Source organism: Oncorhynchus kisutch, linkage group LG5, assembly GCF_002021735.2.
Source record: "Oncorhynchus kisutch isolate 150728-3 linkage group LG5, Okis_V2, whole genome shotgun sequence".
NCBI classification, from domain to species: domain Eukaryota; kingdom Metazoa; phylum Chordata; class Actinopteri; order Salmoniformes; family Salmonidae; genus Oncorhynchus; species Oncorhynchus kisutch.
Window position 1 is genome coordinate 1 of NC_034178.2, and position 25949 is coordinate 25949.

Below are 25949 nucleotides of genomic sequence, written 5' to 3' on the forward strand. Positions count from 1 at the left end.
GTAGCAACCTCCATAATGCTGTGGTAGCCTGGGCTGGGTAGGTTTACTGGGTGGCGGTGTTAGTAGACCAGCGGAGATACTGGAGTCTGGAGAGCTGGCTGGGGTTAGAGCCACAGAGGACATCTCTAGAAAGGAAAGGGCGTTCAGGCTGACACTGTCACCCCCAGAACATAGATGAGGGACTCGGCAGCATGTGGGCCTCGTTAGAAGAGTTTCAAGTGTAGAAGCTGAGGAGAAATCAGCCAGAGAAAGAAGAAACAGGTAGTGATTTGTTATCACTGATGTCAGGAAGGTAAGCTATTGTTACGGCAGACATTTCTAGAGATTAGTGTGAGACAGAAACTGTTAGATTAGTAGCTAATTTACCGGTGAGCCTTGACAATCTGCCATGTGATCCTCTAGATCTTGAAGTCGTTCTTTCAACTTGGAATTTTCAGTTTCCAGTTCCAGAATCTAAAGTCAACAAACACAAGATCATAATCTAAGAGGTCCCATTTTGTCAGGCCTTTTTCATGCTCTAGTTATGTTTGGATGTGGCACTACATTCCCCATGATTAAATAGTGCACCAGAGAGTTTAGAAGGAACGCAGACTTACTCTTTTCTGCAGACTGCCGATCTGTTTCCTCATCTCCACGTCTTTCCCGCCAGACTCCAGAAACTTCCTGTACGCCAGGTCAAATGCTCGACCAATGCTGACGGTGATCTCCTCTGCCTGCAATCCAGTGCATCATGGGTATCCTCAAACATCTAGTGAAAGTACCCTTTGATGTGTTGCACATATATGATGTAGTACACGATTTTCAGGGGCCTATTTTGCTCTTGACCACTATTTTCAGAACTACTAGCTTAAAAAGAAAACCCCTAACACCTCTTTAAACCTGAAACAACTAGCTAGGATGAATTCAATAATGCTACCATTCCACCGTGACCTCATACTATGGACTAACTTCTGATAAATTGACATCTAAGATTCATAGAAGGTTATTATAACCTCTAAAGAATCCATATAAAAACTCATGAAAAACAAACACTAAATTATACTTTTTTCCTTACACATTTTTCACTGTCGAACACATAACAGATGTGTTTTTTGGTCTCTGGCTCTGTGCAGATGAAGGTGAATATCCTCTTGTCGGTTTTGTCGTCCGCGCAGAAGGATATCCTATGAAGCTGACAGTTGTGCTGTACATCCTATAATGAATGAAGATAAATGAGCTTAATCTAATTCTACTCATAAACATAATATTAAGACAGAGACCGCTTTAGTAAAGGCTGACTGCTTGGTGAGTTTATTCTTCACAAAAGACCCAATGAATCTGGCCTATTATGAGGCCCCTCACAGTGGACTTACTCTGGTCTTGGGGTCTAATAATTTCACTCCGTAGATGGACACCTGCAACTCCACCTTCGGTGTTTTGTGTCCCTCTGATTTCTTGATATGCCTTTGGAACTGCAGGATTGAAACGTCAAATCAAAATCAAATTTTATTGGTCACATACACGTGTTTAGCAGATGTTATTGCGGGTGTAGCGCTATAGTGCTTCTAGTTCCGACAGTGCAGTAATATCTAACAATTTCACAACCTGTACCCAATACACACAAATCTAAGTAAAGGAATGGAATTAAGAATATGTAAATATATGGTCGAGCAATGTCAGAGCGGCATCGGCTAAGATACAGAAGAATAGTATAGAATGCCGAACATACATATAGGATGAGTAATGCAAGATATGTAAACATTATTAAATTAAAAAGTGACATTATTAAAGTGACTAGTGTTCCATTTATTAAAGTTGCCAATGATTTCAAGTCTGAATGTAGGCAGCAGCCTCTGTGCTAGTGATGGCTATTTAACAGTCTGATGGGCTTGAGATACAGTAGAAGCTGTTTTTTAATGTCTCGGTGCTCGCTTTGATGCGCCTGTACTGACCTCGCCTTCTAGATGATAGCGAGGTGAACAGGTAGTGGCTTGGATGGTACGTTATGACATTGACAAATCTAAGGTCCTATAAAATCAAAATTGTTTGAGTACTGGGGGAAATTCTTACGAGCATACCTTCAGCTTTCTCACTGCTATCCTTATGACATCTGTGCCTTTTGGTTGGTCAACCTCTGTTACGCCAAGGAACTGCAACACGATAAAACGGCACATCATTTTCTGTCCAGTAGATGGTGCTATTCACCTCTGAGCTCAACGCCTGGCGGAAATTTAATTAGAAGATCCTACCTTGACATTGTACACTATGTGATTCTTGGCCAAAGCCTCTGGGGCTGTCATCCCTCCAGATTTATCTGAAACAAACAAATGAAGGTTAAAACCGTACATACATGTATTGAAATTTGATACAGAAAAAAAGTTACATGTTTAAGATTTAAAACATATATACAATTCTTTGCCATCCAAGCCTTAAACAGATACAGGATTAGAACTGAACCGGGTTCATCTTCCCCAGAAAGTGTCTGCAGTATCTATAAGCTAAATAATGAGATGGAAAGTGATGGCACAACAAACAAATTATATTTTTAAAAAGGTAACAGACAAACCAATGACGCATTTGCTGTGATTGTGTTCATCTTCATTAATGCAACAACAAGAAGAGGAACTAGTGTCTTGTATCAGGAGTTATCTACATGCCATCAACGATGAAGCCTGTGTCTATGTTAACCTTCACATAACAGGTGAGCATAACCACAGCAATTTTTAGCATTGGCATTAGACCAGTGGCCCCGCTGAGTTGAGTTCCAACATCAAAGGCTACTGCTCCCCATGTGCTCAAGCCTTCCTTCCACATTCCATACAGAACCATGGATATTACAGAAAGGTCACAGAGAGAGAGAGAGAGAGAGAGAAAGAGAGAGAGAGAGAATACAGATTTTACCTCCATACAGAGGGATCCATCAGGTAGTATTAGTGTAACCTCCATATAGAGGTCAGGTAGTATTAGTGTAACCTTCATGTAGAGGGATACATCAGGTAGTATTAGTGTAACCTTCATGTAGAGGGATACATCAGGTAGTATTAGTGTAATCTCCATATATAGGTCAGGTAGTATTAGTGTAACCTCCATAGAGGTCAGGTAGTATTAGTGTTACCTCCATATAGAGGGATACATCAGGTAGTATTAGTGTAACCTCCATATATAGGTCAGGTAGTATTAGTGTAACCTCCACAGAGGTCAGGTAGTATTAGTGTAACCTCCATAGAGGTCCGGTAGTATTAGTGTAACCTCCATATAGAGGTCAGGTAGTATTAGTGTAACCTCCATATAGAGGTCAGGTAGTATTAGTGTAACCTTCATGTAGAGGGATACATCAGGTAGTATTAGTGTAACCTCCATACAGAGGTCAGGTAGTATTAGTGTAACCTCCATATAGAGGGATACATCAGGTAGTATTAGTGTAACCTCCATACAGAGGTCAGGTAGTATTAGTGTAATCTCCATATAGAGGGATACATCAGGCAGTATTAGTGTAACCTCCATATATAGGTCAGGTAGTATTAGTGTAACCTCCATAGAGGTCAGGTAGTATTAGTGTAACCTCCATAGAGGTCCGGTAGTATTAGTGTAACCTCCATATAGAGGTCAGGTAGTATTAGTGTAACCTCCACATAGAGGTCAGGTAGTATTAGTGTAACCTCCACATAGAGGGATACATCAGGTAGTATTAGTGTAACCTCCATATAGAGGGATACATCAGGTAGTATTAGTGTAACCTCCATATAGAGGGATACATCACATAGTATTAGTGTAACCTCCATGTAGAGGGATACATCAGGTAGTATTAGTGTAACCTCCATATAGAGGGCAGGTAGTATTAGTGTAACCTCCATATAGAGGGCAGGTAGTATTAGTGTAACCTCCATACAGAGGTCAGGTAGTATTAGTGTAACCTCCATATAGAGGGATACATCAGGTAGTATTAGTGTAACCTCCATGTAGAGGGATACATCAGGTAGTATTAGTGTAACCTCCACATAGAGGGATACATCAGGTAGTATTAGTGTAACCTCCATATAGAGGGATACATCAGGTAGTATTAGTGTAACCTCCATAGAGGTCAGGTAGTATTAGTGTAACCTCCATAGAGGTCAGGTAGTATTAGTGTTACCTCCACATAGAGGGATACATCAGGTAGTATTAGTGTAACCTCCATATAGAGGGATACATCAGGTAGTATTAGTGTAACCTCCATGTAGAGGGATACATCAGGTAGTATTAGTGTAACCTCCATATAGAGGGCAGGTAGTATTAGTGTAACCTCCATATAGAGGGCAGGTAGTATTAGTGTAACCTCCATATAGAGGGCAGGTAGTATTAGTGTAACCTCCATACAGAGGTCAGGTAGTATTAGTGTAACCTCCATACAGAGGGATACATCAGGTAGTATTAGTGTAACCTCCATATAGAGGGATACATCAGGTAGTATTAGTGTAACCTCCATATAGAGGGATACATCAGGTAGTATTAGTGTAACCTCCATATAGAGGGATACATCAGGTAGTATTAGTGTAACCTCCATATAGAGGGATACATCAGGTAGTATTAGTGTAACCTCCATATAGAGGGATACACCAGGTAGTATTAGTGTAACCTCCATACAGAGGGATACATCAGGTAGTATTAGTGTAACCTCCATGTAGAGGGATACATCAGGTAGTATTAGTGTAACCTCCATATAGAGGGATACATCAGGTAGTATTAGTGTAATCTCCATGTAGAGGGATACATCAGGTAGTATTAGTGTACCCTCCATATAGAGGGATACATCAGGTAGTATTAGTGTAAACTCCATACAGAGGTCAGGTAGTATTAGTGTAAACTCCATATAGAGGGATACATCAGGTAGTATTAGTGTAAACTCCATGTAGAGGGATACATCAGGTAGTATTAGTGTATTCTCCATACAGAGGTCAGGCAGTATTAGTGTAACCTCCATATAGAGGGATACATCAGGTAGTATTAGTGTAACTCCATACAGAGGTCAGGTAGTATTAGTGTAACCTCCATACTGTAGACACATTGGCACTGATTGTACTGTAAGTTGATCTGTAATATTCATGTACATTAATATAACAGGGACGCAAGAGAGTGAGGTTTGTGGTTCAGATATAAAGAAAATGCATTGCGTTTTTTTTCTGGTAGGAAAGCACACAGTAATTTTATTCCAACTCTTTCTCACTTTGACGGTGATAATATACACTAACTGCAAGGTATGGATTGAACAGCCACACCTAATGAATAGTTCTCATGAAAATACTATATATTTTTCATTCACCTTGATTAATCACATTCAGTGCCAATGTGTCTCTACAGTTTACGACCAACAGGAAAGACTATAAAGACGCAGTGTCTCAAATGCGAACGTATGGCCCTATACAGTGCACTCTCTCTGACCAGGGCCCATAGGGGCCCATTTGGAGACCCTCTCTGCATCAGATGGTCTCCATGTAAATATGTCTCTGAGATAGGAGACATCACAAACGACAAAATTAACCAAATAAAATGTGTACATGAAATGGGACTGTGGGAGAGTAACAATGTGTCCCCTAACTAATCCTGGAAATACTGTCATCACAACAAGTGTGAGTACTAGATGGATGGACGGGTAGAGGCTGCTTTAAGATCCAGTACACACACACACACACACACACACACACACACACACACACACACACACACACACACACACACACACACGTTTAGAAGTAGTGGCAGGAAAGTGAGTGGACATTTGTAGAGTGGGGCTGACAACAGAATAGAATGTGCCTCACAGCATCCTAATGAAATATTCAGACCACCAAACCCAGCTACTGCTGTGACTGCTAAGTGAGAAACTCTGGTCAGACGTTGGTGGTGAGGTAAAGGCGGTGGAGCATCGGAGGCCAGAGGCGGCGTATATGCACGCATATTAAGAAAGGAGGAAAGTCACTAGTCTAGTAAAACATCAGGTCAGAGACACCTGTATCAGCCCACTGACAGATGTAACCAGCCATGTCTAGAGTTTTTGCAGCTTAGAGAGCGCAAGCGAGAACGAGAGACTGTCTAGACGTGACAGTTCACGCAGCTTTTGTATTCTGATAATGGAGTTGTGATTATGGAATTCCAAACACGTCATGCGTCTGTCTACATTTAAAATGGGTCCACATTGTGTCCATTCCCACACAATATTCTAAATCAACTATGCATTCTACAAACGGTGGAATAGGCTAAATATGATAACGCCACAACAGCTGATGGCAGTAGCTAACTACTGTAGCTAACTACTGTAGCTAGCCAGCAAGCTAACAAGGAACGCTAAAGGGACTGCAAACGAGTTAGCATGACTCTAGCCAAATGTTTTTTCTAAATATTAGCTAGATGGATACCATTTGAGGCCAGCAAACAGGTTCCCTACATGATAGGAACATATTTCTGCCAACGTTCTAATGAAACGGTGCCTCTCAGTCCCAAAACACACGTTTTCTGGAGACTTGTGGGAGGAGTGCTGATGACGTCGCCCACGCCATGCGTTTCGGTAGCCTGATTGCATCCAGACTGAGGAGAAATCTGCACACAATGCATCCCTGACCACCTCCTGAAGTGGTCAGACAGATCTGAACACAATCTGACGACAAAGCCACGTTTGTGCATCTAGATCCGTCTTCGTATTATGATAGCAGAAGTCACATGTAAGTGTAAAGTGTAGACACGACTAGAGCGACAGAAAGCGACACTAATGAAGAGATTGAGAGAATTGAGACATTTGTTCATCAGGAATTAAATTGACCTGAGTAGGTACAAATTGCCTTTACATGATGTTCTGTAAGTAACACATATATTCCATAAAGAACTACAACATGAAATGTCTCTTCCCACTGGACACAGACCTCATTTCAATGTCAAAGTTTACATTTGGTTCAGTTGTCAGCGAACATGAAATCAAACCCCAAAAAATCTGATTATATTTAGGTTAAAAAAAAAAAATCCCTTACATTGATTTATTTTTATCCAGTTTTCCACTTTGATTCAATGTCATCACATTAAATTTGAATAAAAATGACATGGAAACAATGTCGATTCAACCAGGTCTTGCCAAGTGGGTAAGTACTTGAGGTCAACGCTTTCAAAAGACTGTGCTGTTTGTGTATAAGAAACATGGTGTTATTTCAAATGCACTCAATGAATACAGTGAGCTGTTACCTTTTCTCCTGTTGAAAGCTCGGTTCATACTGCGATAGCTTCTATGGTGGTACTGAGACCTGGGCTCTGCAGTGGATCAGGAGCCTGGAGGGAGAAAACACCACCAAGTCAAGGTCAAGGACATTGAGGGGCTGTGGGTTAGGGGATGGCTGGGGAAGGAGAGATCAGCGTCCCAAATGGCACCCTATTCAGTGCACTACTGTTGACCAGACCCCCCCCCCCCACACAGGGAGTAGGAGGCAGTTCACTCTGTGCACGCTATTCATCCAAAAGTGAAAATGCTGCCCCCTATCCCAAAAAGGTTATTAAGGCACGTGGTCAAAAGCAGGTCAAAACCACGACGGGAATAGGGAGCTATTTGAGACACACTCAGAGAGAGACATCCATCTGGATTGGCTTGTCTTGGCTAACTGGTGCAGTGAGAGATCAATGTGAAGCTAAATGACTGGAGACCGGAGCTAGATTGACATTTGGTCTGGTGTTGGGATGTAAAGAAAACAGGAGCTAGATTGAGGTTTGGTATGGTGTTGGTAGGTAAAGGAAATATGGGTTGGAGACAGAGGACAGGACTATTGTGACCTTCATTCACATGGATGCACCTAGTGGTAACCCCCCCCCCCCCCACACACACACACACATTTTTCAATACATTTCTGCTTCTACCAAAAACAATGTTCAGCCTTTAGAATGTATACCTCTATACGATTATCCCTGATCCAATCATTCAAGCCATGCTAAGCTTTAGCCAGCGCTCGACTTAAACAGTCATGCCTTAAATCCAGTCATCCCACAGAAAAGAAACAATATCCCTTTGTTAACACAATTGCAAAAATAAACATGTTGCCTTGAGTAACACTAGTGAACAGTCTGCTTGTGAATGTAGCATATTCCATATCGCCAGACCAGTTCATTTCAGTTCAAACGATTAGGTCAGAGGTTTATCATTTTTCATGATTTCACTTCCCTATATGACAAGTGCATGAGATGTAAACTAGTGAGGCTTGGTGGTGACTCAGCTGAACGGTCTCTCACACCATGGACGTTACCATGGACGTTACCAAAGGTATAACCAAGGCCACTATCATGTTCAGTAGAACTTGTGGAAAATCCCCTATATCAGCCATAAACTCTTGTGTAACTGGAATGTCTTCCTATATTCCTCACCAACTACAGCTTCTTAGCCTGATGGAGCGAAAAGGCTGACATGCTTCAAGTAGCTTGAGTTCAACGTACTGCCACGTTCCTCACCTTTTTACTAAGATCGTAGGATGGAGACTTCTGACAGCTGTGGCTGTAGGTACAAATGTAGGCTCCTTATTTGAGCCAATTTGCTACAGCTGGAAAATAATGCTGCAGCAACATGAAATGTCAATTAGAATTAATGCACAATTTTCTAGGGGTTGATACATTTTGTGTAAGGGACAAATCATGTCTGAAATGTCCAAGTGGAAATTACAAACTCCAGAAGCCTTTTTTAACCTCAAATACACTACAAGTTGAAAATACCCTACAATGCAGGAAAGTTGTCCTGCAACAGGGTGATCAAATTAACAGCCTACATCTGTATGCAGTGGAGACTTTCATAGTTGATATGGTTCCTCCTCCATCTTCTTAGACACAGAGAAAAGTCTTTCCTCCCTGAAACTGTCGCCAACCTCTGTGAAATGACCTCATTCTTTTATTTAAATTACACTTTAAAAAAATGGCACAGATAGACAGGTTTAAGTACGTCTAATATATGTGTTATATTAGCTTTGTATAAGCAGCTTTGTTTTGGTCTTGTTGGGACATAATCTAACAGGGTCTGAGATGAATAATTAATTACGGGCAACACAGTCGGACTTAAAATGTTACTTAAGCTCCACAGGCTAGAATCAATGCATGGTCTAACGACAGACACAAAGGAGCCAAAATATTGATTTTGAAAAAGAATGTCATAGGGTCAAGGGTCAGTTGTCATTTCATTCAATGGGTGACATCATCACAGTTCATTGTCCTTGGTGAGACTACACCTCATGTAAAAAATGAATACACTGGCTGTAGCCAAGACATATACACTTATTGCAGATTGAGGGTATTGGGAAGAAATTAATGAACCATCATTACACGCATACAAAGAGGCAACCTCAGAAATCATTGTCATCAATTCAATAACATGTCAGTCACGCTGACAATCCAACACCATATAAACCCATAAAAGATCCATTAAAATGGACTTCCATCATGCACTTCCATTGACAAGTGTCTTAAAGTAGTATTATCCATCCTCTCAAAGCCTTAGAGAGTGAACGACTTTCAATTGACATGCTTTAAATACTTTAATACTTTAAATGTGGCACATGGACTATAACGGAAGTGTAATTAGATTTCCATGGATGCATGGTAACACCAGATACATCTAAATTGAAAATACTAGACAGGAAGCCATTTTAAAGTTACAAGAAAAAAAAGGAGAAAAAAAGAAGTGACTTCCTTCCTCAGGAACCTTATTAACCTCTTATTAAATGGTCTTCCTTCCTTCAGGAACCTTATTAAATGGTCTTCCTTCCTCAGGAACCTTATTAACCTCTTATTAAATGGTCTTCCTTCCTTCAGGAACCTTAAATGGTCTTCCTTCCTTCAGGAACCTTATTAACCTCTTATTAAATGGTCATCCTTCCTTCAGGAACCTTATTAAATGGTCTTCCTTCCTCAGGAACCTTATTAACCTCTTATTAAATGGTCTTCCTTCCTTCAGGAACCTTAAATGGTCTTCCTTCCTCAGGAACCTTATTAACCTCTTATTAAATGGTCTTCCTTCCTTCAGGAACCTTATTAAATGGTCTTCCTTCCTTCAGGAACCTCATTAACCTCTTATTAAATGGTCTTCCTTCCTTCAGGAACCTTATTAACCTCTTATTAAATGGTCTTCCTTCCTTCAGGAACCTTATTAAATGGTCTTCCTTCCTTCAGGAACCTTATTAACCTCTTATTAAATGGTCTTCCTTCCTTCAGGAACCTTATTAACCTCTTATTAAATGGTCTTCCTTCCTTCAGGAACCTTATTAAATGGTCTTCCTTCCTTCAGGAACCTTATTAACCTCTTATTAAATGGTCTTCCTTCCTTCAGGAACCTTATTAACCTCTTATTAAATGGTCTTCCTTCCTTCAGGAACCTTATTAACCTCTTATTAAATGGTCTTCCTTCCTTCAGGAACCTTATTAACCTCTTATTAAATGGTCTTCCTTCCTTCAGGAACCTTATTAACCTCTTATTAAATGGTCTTCCTTCCTTCAGGAACCTTATTAAATGGTCTTTCTTCCTTCAGGAACCTTATTAACCTCTTGTTAAATGGTCGTCCTTCCTTGAGGAACCTTATTAACCTCTTATTAAATGGTCTTCCTTCCTTCAGGAACCTTATTAACCTCTTATTAAATGGTCTTCCTTCCTTCAGGAACCTTATTAACCTCTTATTAAATGGTCTTCCTTCCTTCAGGAACCTTATTAACCTCTTATTAAATGGTCTTCCTTCCTTCAGGAACCTTATTAAATGGTCTTCCTTCCTTCAGGAACCTTATTAACCTCTTATTAAATCGTCTTCCGTCCTTCAGGAACCTTATTAAATGGTCTTCCATTATAGGGATCCATGGATCAAATCTCCACGCTGAACAGGTCATGTACATTTGAGGGAACGTGTTTTGGTGGGAGCTGAGTTTAGTCTGTCCTCACTCAGAATAAAACAGGGCCAGGGTGATTGAGGCCGTCACTGCTTATGGCTGTCACATAGCAACCATTACAGTTCAAAAGAATTGGCCGTACACGGCACCGATGACTGCAAGAAATGTCAAAAGACAATCCTACAAACCCAGGAAGTGTAAAACGTGCTATTTTTTATTTATTTTTATTTTACCTTTATTTAACCAGGTAGGCAAGTTGAGAACAAGTTCTCATTTACAATTGCGACCTGGCCAAGATAAAGCAAAGCAGTTCGACAGATACAACGACACAGAGTTACACATCGAGTAAAACAGACATACAGTCAATAATACAGTATAAACAAGTCTATATACAATGTGAGCAAATGTGGTGAGAAGGGAGGTAAAGGCAAAAAGGCCATGGTGGCAAAGTAAATACAATATAGCAAGTAAAACACTGGAATGGTAGTTTTGCAATGGAAGAATGTGCAAAATAGAAATAAAAATAATGGGGTGCAAAGGAGCAAAATAAATAAATAAATAAAATTAAATACAGTTGGGAAAGAGGTAGTTGTTTGGGCTAAATTATAGGTGGGCTATGTACAGGTGCAGTAATCTGTGAGCTGCTCTGACAGTTGGTGCTTAAAGCTAGTGAGGGAGATAAGTGTTTCCAGTTTCAGAGATTTTTGTAGTTCGTTCCAGTCATTGGCAGCAGAGAACTGGAAGGAGAGGCGGCCAAAGAAAGAATTGGTTCTGGGGGTGACTAGAGAGATATACCTGCTGGAGCGTGTGCCACAGGTGGGAGATGCTATGGTGACCAGCGAGCTGAGATAAGGGGGGACTTTGCCTAGCAGGGTCTTGTAGATGACATGGAGCCAGTGGGTTTGGCGACGAGTATGAAGCGAGGGCCAGCCAACGAGAGCGTACAGGTCGCAATGGTGGGTAGTATATGGGGCTTTGGTGACAAAACGGATTGCATAGACTGCATCCAATTTGTTGAGTAGGGTATTGGAGGCTATTTTGTAAATGACATCGCCAAAGTCGAGGATTGGTAGGATGGTCAGTTTTACAAGGGTATGTTTGGCAGCATGAGTGAAGGATGCTTTGTTGCGAAATAGGAAGCCAATTCTAGATTTAACTTTGGATTGGAGATGTTTGATATGGGTCTGGAAGGAGAGTTTACAGTCTAACCAGACACCTAAGTATTTGTAGTTGTCCACGTATTCTAAGTCAGAGCCGTCCAGAGTAGTGATGTTGGACAGGCGGGTAGGTGCAGGTAGCGATCGGTTGAAGAGCATGCATTTAGTTTTACTTGTATTTAAGAGCAATTGGAGGCCACGGAAGGAGAGTTGTATGGCATTGAAGCTTGCCTGGAGGGTTGTTAACACAGTGTCCAAAGAAGGGCCGGAAGTATACAGAATGGTGTCGTCTGCGTAGAGGTGGATCAGAGACTCACCAGCAGCAAGAGCGACCTCATTGATGTATACAGAGAAGAGAGTCGGTCCAAGAATTGAACCCTGTGGCACCCCCATAGAGACTGCCAGAGGTCCGGACAGCAGACCCTCCGATTTGACACACTGAACTCTGTCAGAGAAGTAGTTGGTGAACCAGGCGAGGCAATCATTTGAGAAACCAAGGCTGTCGAGTCTGCCGATGAGGATGTGGTGATTGACAGAGTCGAAAGCCTTGGCCAGATCAATGAATACGGCTGCACAGTAATGTTTCTTATCGATGGCGGTTAAGATATCGTTTAGGACCTTGAGCGTGGCAGAGGTGCACCCATGACCAGCTCTGAAACCAGATTGCATAGCAGAGAAGGTATGGTGAGATTCGAAATGGTCGGTAATCTGTTTGTTGACTTGGCTTTCGAAGACCTTAGAAAGGCACGGTAGGATAGATATAGGTCTGTAGCAGTTTGGGTCAAGAGTATCCCCCCCTTTGAAGAGGGGGATGACCGCAGCTGCTTTCCAATCTTTGGGAATCTCAGACGACACGAAAGAGAGGTTGAACAGGCTAGTAATAGGGGTGGCAACAATTTCTGCAGATAATTTTAGAAAGAAAGGGTCCAGATTGTCTAGCCCGGCTGATTTGTAGGGGTCCAGATTTTGCAGCTCTTTCAGAACATCAGCTGAATGGATTTGGGAGAAGGAGAAATGGGGAAGGCTTGGGCGAGTTGCTGTTGGGGGTGCAGTGCAGTTGTCCGGGGTAGGAGTAGCCAGGTGGAAAGCATGGCCAGCCGTAGAAAAATGCTTATTGAAATTCTCAATTATGGTGGATTTATCAGTGGTGACAGTGTTTCCTATCTTCAGTGCAGTGGGCAGCTGGGAGGAGGTGTTCTTATTCTCCATGGACTTTACAGTGTCCCAGAACTTTTTTGAGTTAGTGTTGCAGGAAGCAAATTTCTGCTTGAAAAAGCTAGCCTTGGCTTTTCTAACTGCCTGTGCATAATGGTTTCTAGCTTCCCTGAACAGCTGCATATCACGGGGGCTGTTCGATGCTAATGCAGAACGCCATAGGATGTTTTTGTGTTGGTTAAGGGCAGTCAGGTCTGGGGAGAACCAAGGGCTATATCTGTTTCTGGTTCTAAATTTCTTGAATGGGGCATGTTTATTTAAGATGGTTAGGAAGGCATTTAAAAAAAATATCCAGGCATCCTCTACTGACGGGATGAGATCAATATCCTTCCAGGATACCCCGGCCAGGTCGATTAGAAAGGCCTGCTCGCAGAAGTGTTTCAGGGAGCGTTTTACAGTGATGAGTGGAGGTCGTTTGACCGCTGACCCATTACAGATGCAGGCAATGAGGCAGTGATCGCTGAGATCTTGGTTGAAGACAGCAGAGGTGTATTTAGAGGGCAAGTTGGTTAGGATGATATCTATGAGGGTGCCCGTGTTGAAGGCTTTGGGGAGGTACCTGGTAGGTTCATTGATAATTTGTGTGAGATTGAGGGCATCAAGTTTAGATTTTAGGATGGCTGGGGTGTTAAGCATGTGTTAAGCTATGACATGCATCGTTAGAAAAGCCATTGACGGAATCAATTGACATAATTGAAGAGAATTCAAAGACATCGGTTGGTTTTCTCAAATACTTTTCACCCAATTGTTAGTCATCAAGAAAATGTTCTCACATATGCAAGTATCCTAAATTCCACTGGGGTCAAATGTATATTTAGTCTCCCATTGACATCAATGCCTGACTAAGTGAAAATTCAGCTTAGACAGAAGTTAGGATTTAGCCTCTACTGTCTACTCAAATGATGATCCAGACACTTCTTGGAAACGAATGTGTGAACTAGGAAGACAACAGTGTGTGTCCATCAGGGACCCATTCCGACTAATGAAGGCTATTAGATTCATAGCTACTCCCAGAGAGGTACTCAGAACCCCCTTAAAAGGGGCAATCTGCAGTTGGAACAATTGTTACAACACCACTGTTTCGGTAAAAAGGCTGAGGGATAGGGCTGGAATCTGCTGACTGCCCCTTTTAACTAACCTATTTTACTGTGCTCATTTATTAGCCAGATTAGAATAGCATTCATACTAATTACTTGGACTGCGTCTCAAACGGCATCCTATTCCTTATATAGTGCACTACTATTGACCAGAGCCCTAAGGGACACAACCTTACTTTAGTCATGCGGAAATTCTAAATCCGATTGGCAGTTTCAAGTGCCGGGTGCGAGGCGGCGAGGAGGGTGTTTCAAACACTATGGCCCGTTTTCTTTTCTCTTCTCCTTTCTGATAGGTTATCATGGGTTGGAGGGGGAAGTGTAGTTCTGTTGTTTTGGGGTGGCGTGTGCCTTTATGCTATGTGAAGTTGATTTGAGGCCATGACTGATGTCTGCCGCTCTTAAAGTTCTTGAGCTAGTCGTTTCGTTGCTTTGTAGAGAAGTGTGTGTGTGTGTGTGTGTGAGAGACGACAAGACAAAGCACTCTAGTATAATGAGGCAGGTCTATAAATCTCACTGAGTGATTCCCGGTGAACCGTTTAAGGCTTAAACCCTTTTTAATAATTTCACTCTAATCTTCATGGCTGTTTTTGCATGATAAGGACTTTTACCCACGGAATACCAGACCGAGACATTCATAATGTGACCATATTTTACTGTCAAGCATTGATTTCCTAGGGGAAGTGGTTCTCTCAGAGGCTGAGAAAATACAAGCCCTCGAGGGCAAGGACAGACTAAACTAAGTTTAAAACTATGGTCCTGCTTTTTACTTCCAGTGGATAAGAAAAATAGAGAAAGAAAGAGAAGGAGAGAAAGAAGAGAGAACTTTACAAGTTCAGTACTCTCTGAGAAACATTTGTCAAAGCCGAAGATGGCACTGTTAAGACTTGTTTTTCTAACCAAGGGAGAACATATCCCAGCTATACCATTACTATAAGACATACTCAGCTCCTTGGCCTTGGTATTAATGTTGCACATACTGTACCGGACTGCAAATAAATAAAGACCTGTATGTCGGATCTTAAATTTGAGACTGTTTGCTAAAGCAGGGGGGGAAAAAATCCTTCAACAAGAGGAAATGTGAATTATTATGTGGATTATAATTCATGGACATTTTTGTAGGGGTTGATAAATTTAAAGTCTAAAATTTAAAAGTGGAAATTACAAACTTCAGAAGCCTTTTTAAACCTCAAATACACTTAGTTTTAAATGTTATGCATTGGAGCAAAGTTGTCCTTGAAAAGGGTGATCAAATTACCATCCCACATCTGTAGCACATACTGCGTGTGACCAATCAGGGAACATGACAGGACTAAAGAATGCTCACTAACTGACACTCAGAGCTCCATTTGGAACAATATTTTATTTTTTATTTTATTTCACCTCTATTTAACCAGGTAGGCTAGTTGAGAACAAGTTCTCATTTACAACTGCGACCTGGCAAGATAAAGCATAACAGTGTGAACAGACAACACAGAGTTACACATGGAGTAAACAATTAACAAGTCAATAACACAGTAGAAAAAAAGAAGAAAAAAAAGAGTCTATATACTATGTGTGCAAAAGGCATGAGGAGGTAGGCGAATAATTACAATTTAGCAGATTAACACTGGAGTGATAAATGATCAGATGGTCATGTGCAGGTAGAGATATTGGTGTGCAAAAGAGCAGAAAAGTAAATAAATAAAAACAGTATGGGGATGAGGTAGGTAAAATGGGTGGGCTATTTACCGATGGACTATGTACAGCTGCAGCGATCGGTTAGCTGCTCAGATAGCAGATGTTTAAAGTTGGTGAGGGAGATAAAAGTCTCCAACTTCAACGATTTTTGCAATTCGTTCCAGTCACAGGCAGCAGAGAACTGGAAGGAAAGGCGGCCAAATGAGGTGTTGGCTTTAGGGATGATCAGTGAGATACACCTGCTGGAGCACATGCTTTGGGTGGGTTTTGCCATCGTGACCAGTGAGATAAGGCGGAGCTTTACCTAGCATGAACTTGTAGATGACCCTGAGCCAGTGGGTCTGGCGACGAATATGTAGCGAGGGCCAGCCGACTAGAACATACCGGTCGCAGTGGTGGGTGGTATAAGGTGTTTTAGTAACAAAACAGATGACACTGTGATAAACTGCATCCAGTTTGCTGAGTAGAGTATTGTGTTACCTGTCCTTTACACATGCAATACGTTTCCATGTAGAAGAACAGGAGTGGTCCTGTACCTTTATGAAATGTTCAGGGAACAACATGTTGTGACGAGAGGAAGATGAATGTACCTTCTTGGTTTGGATTTGTGTGTCTGGAACCCACTAGTAGTGTCCGTTACTCATCTATCCTCCCCTCTGACTCATCAGTTCCCTCTCTCCTGTTGAGAGAAAAACAGAGGAAGTATTGATTATCATCCCCATCATGATTACGAAGGATCTTCTCATGGTAACCATACATTATTATAATATGACATCTCTTTATAGCATAAAATATTGGAAGATTATGACTACAAATTGGAAGAACATTTTTATATTGGACAAGCTAGGCTCTAATCATTTGCATCTATATTGCTCCACAGATTCAAACATGAAGCATAATAGGTTATGCAATATTGGTATATACAGTAGTACACTATGGGGTAGAGAGTATAAAGCCCCCTGACATTGTTTCTATAACCAATACTGATGGAGTAATGGTATTTTCTCCATTTCTCTCCCAGGGAAAATAACACACATCAAATCCCAGCTGAGATTTGGCTCCTGGAAAATTTTCCTTCCATTAGAATATAATGTGCATCACCACAGCAACCTGACAGCCCACACTACAACAGTAAATGGCTTAACTCTTTCCCCTTAAAGATATTCAACCAATGAACATACAGAACCAAATAGGACAGAACTTGAAGATGGGAGGGGGAAAGATTATTTTTAAGATGAGAAAGACAGAGAGAGAAAGAGAGAGAGAAAGAGAGAATGAGGACGAGGTTGAGCGAAAGCGGCTATAGGGAACACATGGCCCCCCCTACAGGATCTATAATATGGCGCGTTGCCCATTTCAAAGACAAAACTCTCAGAAACATTTAACTGTGCTTATCCATACAGTATAAATGATACGTTCACAATGTCCCTTAGAACACGTCTCAGTAATGTGAAAACAGGGCTGGTGTTCATATCATCATCTTCTGACAGGAGACTTGACAGTTATTTGCATGACAAGCTTCAAAGATGAAAACAGGCTAAGGCTCACTATCCCCTTCTCCTGACATACCCGTCATTTAGCTTGTGTGTGATGGAAGAGACATTAGACATTTCTCATAGCTGTATACATTCTAACACTCTTAATGGAGCGTATGGTTTTTAAGGCAGTGAGAAATGATTTGTGTGTCCATTCGATCAATCAGGCAGCAATGCAAGTTAACAGGGTTACACTGTGGAGAGAGAAATGACTGGCTCCATCTTCATTTCTTCTTTATGTGTATTCTGCAGCACCTTCTACATGGGAGGGAATCTGATCCAGAAACCTGTTGTCCTGGTTAAGCAATATGTCTCTGTTGATGTTGTTGAAAAGTATGAATCACTCAGTCGAATAAATATGATATAATAGAACAGCAGTCTGTGTAAGTGTGTCTGTGTGTCTGTGTAAGTGTGTGTATGGGTTGGATGTGTAGTAAGAGTGCAAATAGTCTCTACGGTGCAGGTCTGTGCAGGCAGACAGCTAGGATTATCTGTTCAACAGTCTGATGGCCTGGTGGTAGAAGCTAGAGGTCGACCGATTAATCGGAATGGCCGATTAATTAGGGTCGATTTCAAGTTTTCATAACAATCGGAAATCGGTATTATTGGGCGCCGATTTGCCAATTTATAGTTAGCACGCGCTACTCGCTCTGAGCCTTGGGGTGGTTGTTTCCCTTGCTCTGCATGGGTAACGCTGCTTCGATGTGGTGGCTGTTGTCATTGTGTTGCTGGTTCGAGCCCAGGGAGGAGCGAGGAGAGGGACGGAAGCTATACTGTTACACTGGCAATTCTAAAGTGACTATAAGAACATCCAATAGTCAACAGTTAATTAAATACAAATGGTATAGAGGGAAATAGTCCTATAATTCCTATAATAACTACAACCTAAAACTTATTACCTCGGAATATTGAAAACTCATGTTAAAAGGAACCACCAGCTTTCATATGTTCTCTGAGCAAGGAACTGAAACATTAGCTTTCTTACATGGCACATATTGCACTTGTACTTTCTTCTCCAACACTTTGTTTTTGCATTATTTAAACCAAATTGAACATGTTTCATTATTTATTTGAGGCTAAATAGATTTTTATTGATGTATAATATTAAGTTAAAATAAGTGTTCATTCAGTATTGTTGTAATTATTACAAATACATAAAAAAAGTAAAAAATTATATCCTGTGATTAATCGGTATCAGCTTTTTTGGTCCTCCAATAAATCGGTATCAGTATCGGCGTTGAAAAATCATAATCAGTCAACCTCTAGTAGAAGCTGTCGTATCAGAACTTGTTGGATCATCTACTCTCCCTCACACTCCAACATGGACCAGAACACTCCAGGCCCTGTGAATACCTGTATTGGTTTACCTGTGCTGCATCTCTGAAAACAACAGCTCAGCACAGAGGACATTGGAGATCTAATTTTTCCAATTGAGACAACCCCTATCCCCGTTAAGACTGAGCTGCAGTCCTCTGTCTGGAGTAGATAAGTCTGTGCCATCCCCCAAAGCCCTCCCTGTGGCCAGTACCATGTAACCTACCCAGCCAGGCCCGCTCCTTGTACCCAGTCAACCCCCTTAGGGGACCCCTGGAAACACACCCAGCCAGGCCCGCTCCTTGTACCCAGTCAACCCCCTTAGGGGACCCTGGAAACACACCCAGCCAGGCCCTCTCCCTATAGCCAGTCAACCCCCTCAGGGGACCCCTGGAAACACACTCAGCCAGACCCGCTCTTTGCACCTTCTAACACACAAGTCTCTAATTTAAAATGACAAAACTGTCTATTTCTTGACAGGTGAATGGTTCTGGACAGAAAATTCCCTTTTAATAAATGTAATTGGATGGTGCAAGTCAGAGAAAAACTTTAGGTACACTTCTGTATGACAAATAGTGTTTTGCCAGAGCCATTCTAGACATAACTGATCGATTACCCATGTCACCTGATGACAGTCAAGATAAGTTGAAGCAGAGACTTTAAGGGAACAAATACTGCTTCAAAATACCTAACATTGAACCTGCAGGCAGAGTATTTACAGACTGACAGGAAAAGAGAATAGTTGTTTATTTTACAGAGTGCGTGAGTAATATGGGTTTACCCCCTGGCCCAGCTCAACCCTAAACCTAGCTTCATGTCCACACCCCAGCTCAACCCTAAACCTAGCTTCATGTCCACACCCCAGCTCAACCCTAAACCTAGCTTCATGTCCACACCCCAGCTCAACCCTAAACCTAGCTTCATGTCCACACCCCAGCTCAACCCTAAACCTAGCTTCATGTCCACACCCCAGCTCAACCCTAAACCTAGCTTCATGTCCACACCCCAGCTCAACCCTAAACCTAGCTTCACGTCCACGCCCCAGCTCAACCCTAAACCTAGCTTCATGTCCACACCCCAGCTCAACCCTAAACCTAGCTTCACGTCCACGCCCCAGCTCAACCCTAAACCTAGCTTCACGTCCACACACCAGCTCAACCCTAAACCTAGCTTCATGTCCACACCCCAGCTCAACCCTAAACCTACCAATAACCCTAACTTTCCTCAATTATCCCTTTCTCTTACAATGATGATTCATAAGCCACCTTAAACATTGACCAATGTAAGCTATTCAAAACAGGATTTATGACCATGTCTAGAGCATTGGAAAGAGTGTCTGGTTTTGTAGAGATTGACCTATATTTCCACTGTTAAGCACTGTTAATAACAATAATATAAAACCCTCTCTAAGCAGTCGGGGTGGGGGCGACACCAAACAATGAAAATAATGTTTCTCGCCTTTGTTACCAAATGTAGGTCAATTATCTTGACGAATGGTGTTTGGCCAGTTATACTGGAATATAAAGTACTTGTATTGTTGTATTGTATGTAGACTATTCAGGGGGATTCTATTACATGTCTATTATGCAAACTAATATTTCCTCATTAATATTCAACCCAGATATAAGCATTGAGGAGACCAATCAATATGCCAGACGTATCATACCGGTCTTGTCTAGATGAGCAATAAAGAGGATTCTACAGTAAGGTAGCACTGTGAGGGAAACTAGGGCTATATATAGCTCTGTATTTACCCACACAATAGATTTATATTTTCCTTATAAAAGCTAACTGTAAGATAAACTGTAGCTTCACCAGGTCATTCATCTCTCCGCCTACATAACACAGCGTTGGTCGCTTCCTTTGTCTTCTCCTGCCACAACGCATTTCCATAACACATTTACTACAGAGATGACAGCTTTATTATGCTATCATATCTCGGTAATGCAGTTCCTTCCCGCTCCAACCGAATATCCATCACCATAAACTCACCACTCTGGTCAGAGAGAGGACAGGAAAATACAAACAATTCAAAAGTAGGAGCGAGAGAGAACCCCTTATTGGCCTGTATGTATGCCACAAGGACTCATGTTTCAGTGATACTGTAGTGTATAACTGCAGCAGGAACACGACAGAAACCCATTGAGGGGGAAGGAGGACTAACATTGAGCTCCTAATGGATGCCAAGGCTCCAACCATAGCCTTATTCCAGCCCCTGCTATCTAGCTCCTGCAAACACCAAGCTCAACTAAGCCCGTTACCACGACAATCACACAGCAGATTCCATACACAAGGCTTCCACTGGCCTGAACAGTCACACATTCCAAATCCAACAATGCCTTAGAACCCAGCGGATTCCGGGCTGGAATACATTGAGACGGACAACAGCCAACGAGATCAAAGGAGAAGGGCTCTGTTTGAGCAGTGTTCTGTGTTCTCTGTTGGACATACTGTACCTCATGTAATCTACATGCACTGAAAACACCATATTTCCATCAACCCAGTTCAATGGTAAAGTTAGTAGTGGGACAGTGGATGTCATGTTCATTTAGTGAAAAACAGCAGCAAATAGCCTACAAGAAGTGATGACTAACTATGTGTTCATTAGCCTACACGTTTTTTTGCTAATCGATGTGATTTTGTTTCATGCAATCTCTGTCTGTACATGAGGTTAATTCTCTGGCTGGGCAAATAAATTGGTGGTATAGCTCTGTTGTCACGGTTCATGAATCCACTGCCTCCCTCTCTCTTTCTCTCTCTCTCTCTCTCTCTCTCTCTCTCTCTCTCTCTCTCTCTCTCTCTCTCTCCCGTGTTTGTGTGGGCGTGGTTCCCAATCTCAGCCTGATTGTCTGTGCCAGCTGGAATCACTTATCTTCCCTTTATATGTTCTGTAACCAGTGTTTCTTGTTGTCAGATCGTTGTTACTTCTCTGAGTTTGTGTCGTGTGTCCGTACTCATCTCTCATCGCCCTTGTGTGGATTATCTGCTGTGCTCCCTCCTACACATCCGGACACACTCCCCTGGATTTCTCAGCACGCTATCATCGGAAGATGCGCCCTAGTCCCTGGGTTGGATTCCGTCTGAGTAGAGTCAGTCTGTCCTGTTGCTGCTGTAAACTGTATTCATTAAACCATCGTTGCTTGCATCTTGCATCCGCCTCTGTATTGTCACAGAACGATCTGACCAGACCATGGATGCAGCGAGTTCAACGAGTCTGACCGAATTCATTTCCCGCAGTATCACGAGAATGGATCAACAAGAGGAGAACATCTCCAGCACAGGTCAGGCAGTACAAGGCCTTGTGACGCAGGTATCCCAGCTGACCCAACAATTACAACATCTGAGGGGTCTCGCTGCGCCACCTACATCGGCAGTTCAACCCGCCCCGCCAGAGCCGGATTCCCAGCTAGAGCCACGGCTACCGACACCAGAGGGTTATTCAGGTGATCCTGACTATTGCAGAGCTTTTCTTACGAGATGTTCCATGCAATTCTCGTTGCAGCCACGGACCTTCAACCGTGAACAGTCTAAGGTAGCATTCGTACTCACACTGCTATCAGGCAAAGCGGCTCTTTGGGGAACGGCGGTGTGGGCGAACCAGGACCCATGCTGCACCTCTTTCCAGACACTCTCCGAGGAGATGAGAAGGGTCTTCGATCGGGCCGTGGCGGGTAGGGAGGCGGCCAGACTACTCGCTGACCTTCGCCAAGGAGACCGTTCAGTATCGGAATACTCCATCCAATTCCGCACTCTGGCCGCAGAGTGTCAGTGGAACGAGGAGGCGCAGTGGGACATGTTCCTGCATGGGCTGGAGGACCGGATCCAGAAGGAGATTTATGTTCTGGACCTTCCCAGGAATTTAAATGGACTAGTGGAACTAGCCTTGAGGGTCGACGCTCGTCTGAGTCGTATTGGCCACCGAGCATGCCCTAACAGACCGTATAACGACACGGAGGGCTGGCATGCCAGCGGCGGGAACACGGCCAGTTCAGCCTCCGCTCACGAACCCATGCAGCTGGGGAGAGCTCGCCTCTCCCGGGAAGAGAGGGAGAGGCGGAGATCCCAAGGACTCTGTCTCTACTGTGGTAGAGCGGGCCACTTTATCCACTCCTGCCCGGTAAAAGATCAGGCCCGGTAGTAAGCTTGAGGCTACTATCGGGTGGTGTCACCACAGAGAAGACCTCATCATCTACTCTCCTCCCGGTAAGACTAAGATGGGCCACCCACACGCACGACACCCAAGCCTTACTGGATTCAGGAGCAGAGGGTAATTTCATGGACTTCAAGCTCGCTCACAAACTCCAGATTCCTATCACCTCACTCTCGCACAAGATATCCGTCAACGCTCTCAATGGTCAAGAACTCCCTAACATTTCTCACACCACTGAACCTATCACACTCATCACTTCTGGCAATCACACTGAGACACTATCATTTCTACTCATGGACTCACCCATTGCACCATTAGTTCTCGGCCACCCTTGGCTCACCCAACACAACCCCAGAGTTGACTGGGGTCATAACTCTATATCCATGTGGAGTAACAAGTGCCTTGAGTCCTGTTTGGTGTCTGCTTGTTCGTCTGTGTCTGATTCTGTGTTTCTAGAGGAGGCAGTGGATTTGTCTAACGTGCCCGTTGAATACCTCGACCTGAAGGAGGTGTTCAGTAAGTCCCGTGCTGCTTCTCTTCCTCCGCATCGTCCCTATGACTGTGCAATAGAATTATTGCCAGGTGAGTCTCCGCCTAAAGGCAAGTTATATTCACTCTCTGTTCCTGAGAGGGAGGCTATGGAGAGATACATCTCTGATTCTCTGGCATCTGGATTCATTCGTCCTTCCTCTTCTCCAGCGGGGGCCGGGTTCTTCTTTGTGGGGAAGAAGGACGGTTCTCTGCGTCCTTGCATTGATTACCGTGGGTTGAATAACATCACAGTGAAGAATACCTATCCCTTACCGTTGATGTCCTCAGCCTTTGAAAGGTTACAGGGAGCATCCGTGTTCACTAAGTTGGATTTACGGAATGCATATCATTTGGTCCGCATAAGGGGGGGGGACGAATGGAAGACCGCGTTTAACACCCCCAGAGGGCACTTCGAATATTTGGTCATGCCTTTTGGGCTATCCAACTCCCCAGCGGTTTTCCAGGCACTCGTCAATGACGTGCTGAGAGATATGATTGATCAGTTCATATATGTTTACCTGGATGACATACTGATTTTTTCTTCTTCTCTCCAGGAACACGTTCAGCACGTCAGACGAGTGCTTCAGAGGTTGTTGGAGAATGGACTTTTTGTCAAGGCGGAGAAATGCATTTTTCATGCACAATCCGTTCCATTCCTAGGTTACATCGTCTCGACTGAAGGTATTCGCATGGATCCTGACAAGGTTAAGGCTGTGGTGGATTGGCCAAGCCCAGATTCCCGTAAGGCCCTACAGAGGTTTCTGGGATTCGCCAATTTCTACCGGCGTTTCGTTCGCAACTTTAGCCAGATAGTCGCTCCTCTTACCGCCTTAACCTCCCCCAGAGTGACGTTCAGGTGGTCCGATACAGCCGAGGCTGCATTCACCAAACTCAAGAGCCGCTTTGTTTCGGCTCCCATCCTCATTGCTCCCGATCCCTCGCGTCAGTTCGTGGTGGAGGTGGACGCTTCAGAGGTGGGGGTAGGTGCGGTACTTTCCCAACGTTCCTCTTCTGACAACAAGATGCACCCTTGCGCGTTCCTTTCCCATCGGTTATCACCTGCGGAACGCAACTACGACATTGGCAACAGAGAGTTGTTGGCAGTGAAGTTAGCACTGGAGGAGTGGCGCCATTGGTTAGAGGGTTCGGGGGTACCTTTTATAGTTTGGACCGATCACAAGAATTTAGAATATATCAGAACCGCCAAGCGACTCAACTCCAGGCAGGCGCGGTGGGCACTCTTTTTCGGACGTTTTGACTTCTCTCTCTCGTATCGCCCGGGTTCCAAGAATGTCAAACCCGATTCCCTTTCTCGCATTTTTGACCATTCCGAACGCCCATCCACTCCCGAGTGCATCCTACCCGGGACCCTAGTGGTTTCCACACTCACATGGGAGGTTGAATCGAGGGTCAAAACGGCCTTAGAAGGGGTAACGCCTCCGCCCGGTTGCCCGCCTAATCGGTTGTTTGTGCCGGAGGGGTGTCGGTCCGATGTTATTCGGTGGGGACATTGCTCCAACGTAGCGTGTCATCCAGGAGTCAGCCGCACTAGCTTTTTGGTTAAGCAACGCTTTTGGTGGCCACTGATGGCTCGTGACATTCACAGTTTTGTCTTGGCTTGCTCGGTTTGTGCCACTGGGAAGACTTCTAATCGACCCCCAGATGGGTTACTCCAACCGCTGTCGGTCCCTTCGAGACCCTGGTCCCACATCGCGCTAGATTTTGTTACCGCCCTCCCGCCCTCCCAGGGCAAGACGGTTGTTTTGACCGTGGTGGACCGGTTCTCGAAGGCGGCTCATTTTATTCCCTTGCCTAAATTACCATCTGCCAAGGAGACAGCGGTAACTGTCGTGGATCACGTCTTTCGCTTACATGGCCTGCCGATGGACGTAGTTTCTGACAGGGGGCCCCAATTTGTGTCCAAGTTTTGGCAAGAGTTTTGTAGGTTACTGGGAGCGAGTGTCAGCCTGTCTTCAGGGTTTCATCCCCAGAGCAACGGTCAAACGGAGAGGGCCAACCAAGATTTGGAGAGAGTGTTGCGATGTTTGGTTTCTAAGAATCCCTCTTCCTGGAGTCAACAACTCTCTATGGTTGAGTACGCTCACAATTCGTTGCCAGTGGCAGCCACGGGTCTCTCTCCGTTTGAGTGTAGTTTAGGTTACCAGCCACCTATCTTTCCCAGTACGGAGTCCGAGGTCACTGTTCCCTCCGCTCACGCTTTCATCCAGAGGTGCCGTCACGCATGGAGCAGAGCCCGTGAGACTCTTCTCCGGGTGGGGGCGCGCACCAAGGCTAAGGCCGATCGCCACCGGTCGAAGCCTCCGGTATACGTCGTTGGCCAAAGAGTGTGGCTTTCTACTAAGAACATTCCACTCCGATCCGTTTCGAACAAGCTTGCCCCCAAATTTATCGGCCCGTTCAAAGTCACCAGGAT

General features: G+C 43.5%; 1 protein-coding gene across 1 annotated transcript in view; it reads right to left on the reverse strand.

The window, feature by feature from the left end:
• Positions 1–335: 335 nt before the first annotated feature.
• Positions 336–25949, reverse strand: part of LOC109876744 (PTB domain-containing engulfment adapter protein 1) — a 34108-nt gene continuing 8494 nt past the window's right edge. The window contains exons 2-9 of the mRNA XM_020469133.2: positions 16576–16664; positions 7183–7266; positions 2229–2293; positions 2058–2129; positions 1353–1451; positions 1055–1192; positions 597–713; positions 336–453 (exon numbers count right to left, since the gene is read on the reverse strand). Of these exons, the coding sequence (XP_020324722.2) occupies positions 358–453; positions 597–713; positions 1055–1192; positions 1353–1451; positions 2058–2129; positions 2229–2293; positions 7183–7210 (615 nt within the window). The 5' untranslated portion in view covers positions 7211–7266; positions 16576–16664 and the 3' untranslated portion in view covers positions 336–357. The remainder of the gene's footprint in view (positions 454–596; positions 714–1054; positions 1193–1352; positions 1452–2057; positions 2130–2228; positions 2294–7182; positions 7267–16575; positions 16665–25949) is intronic.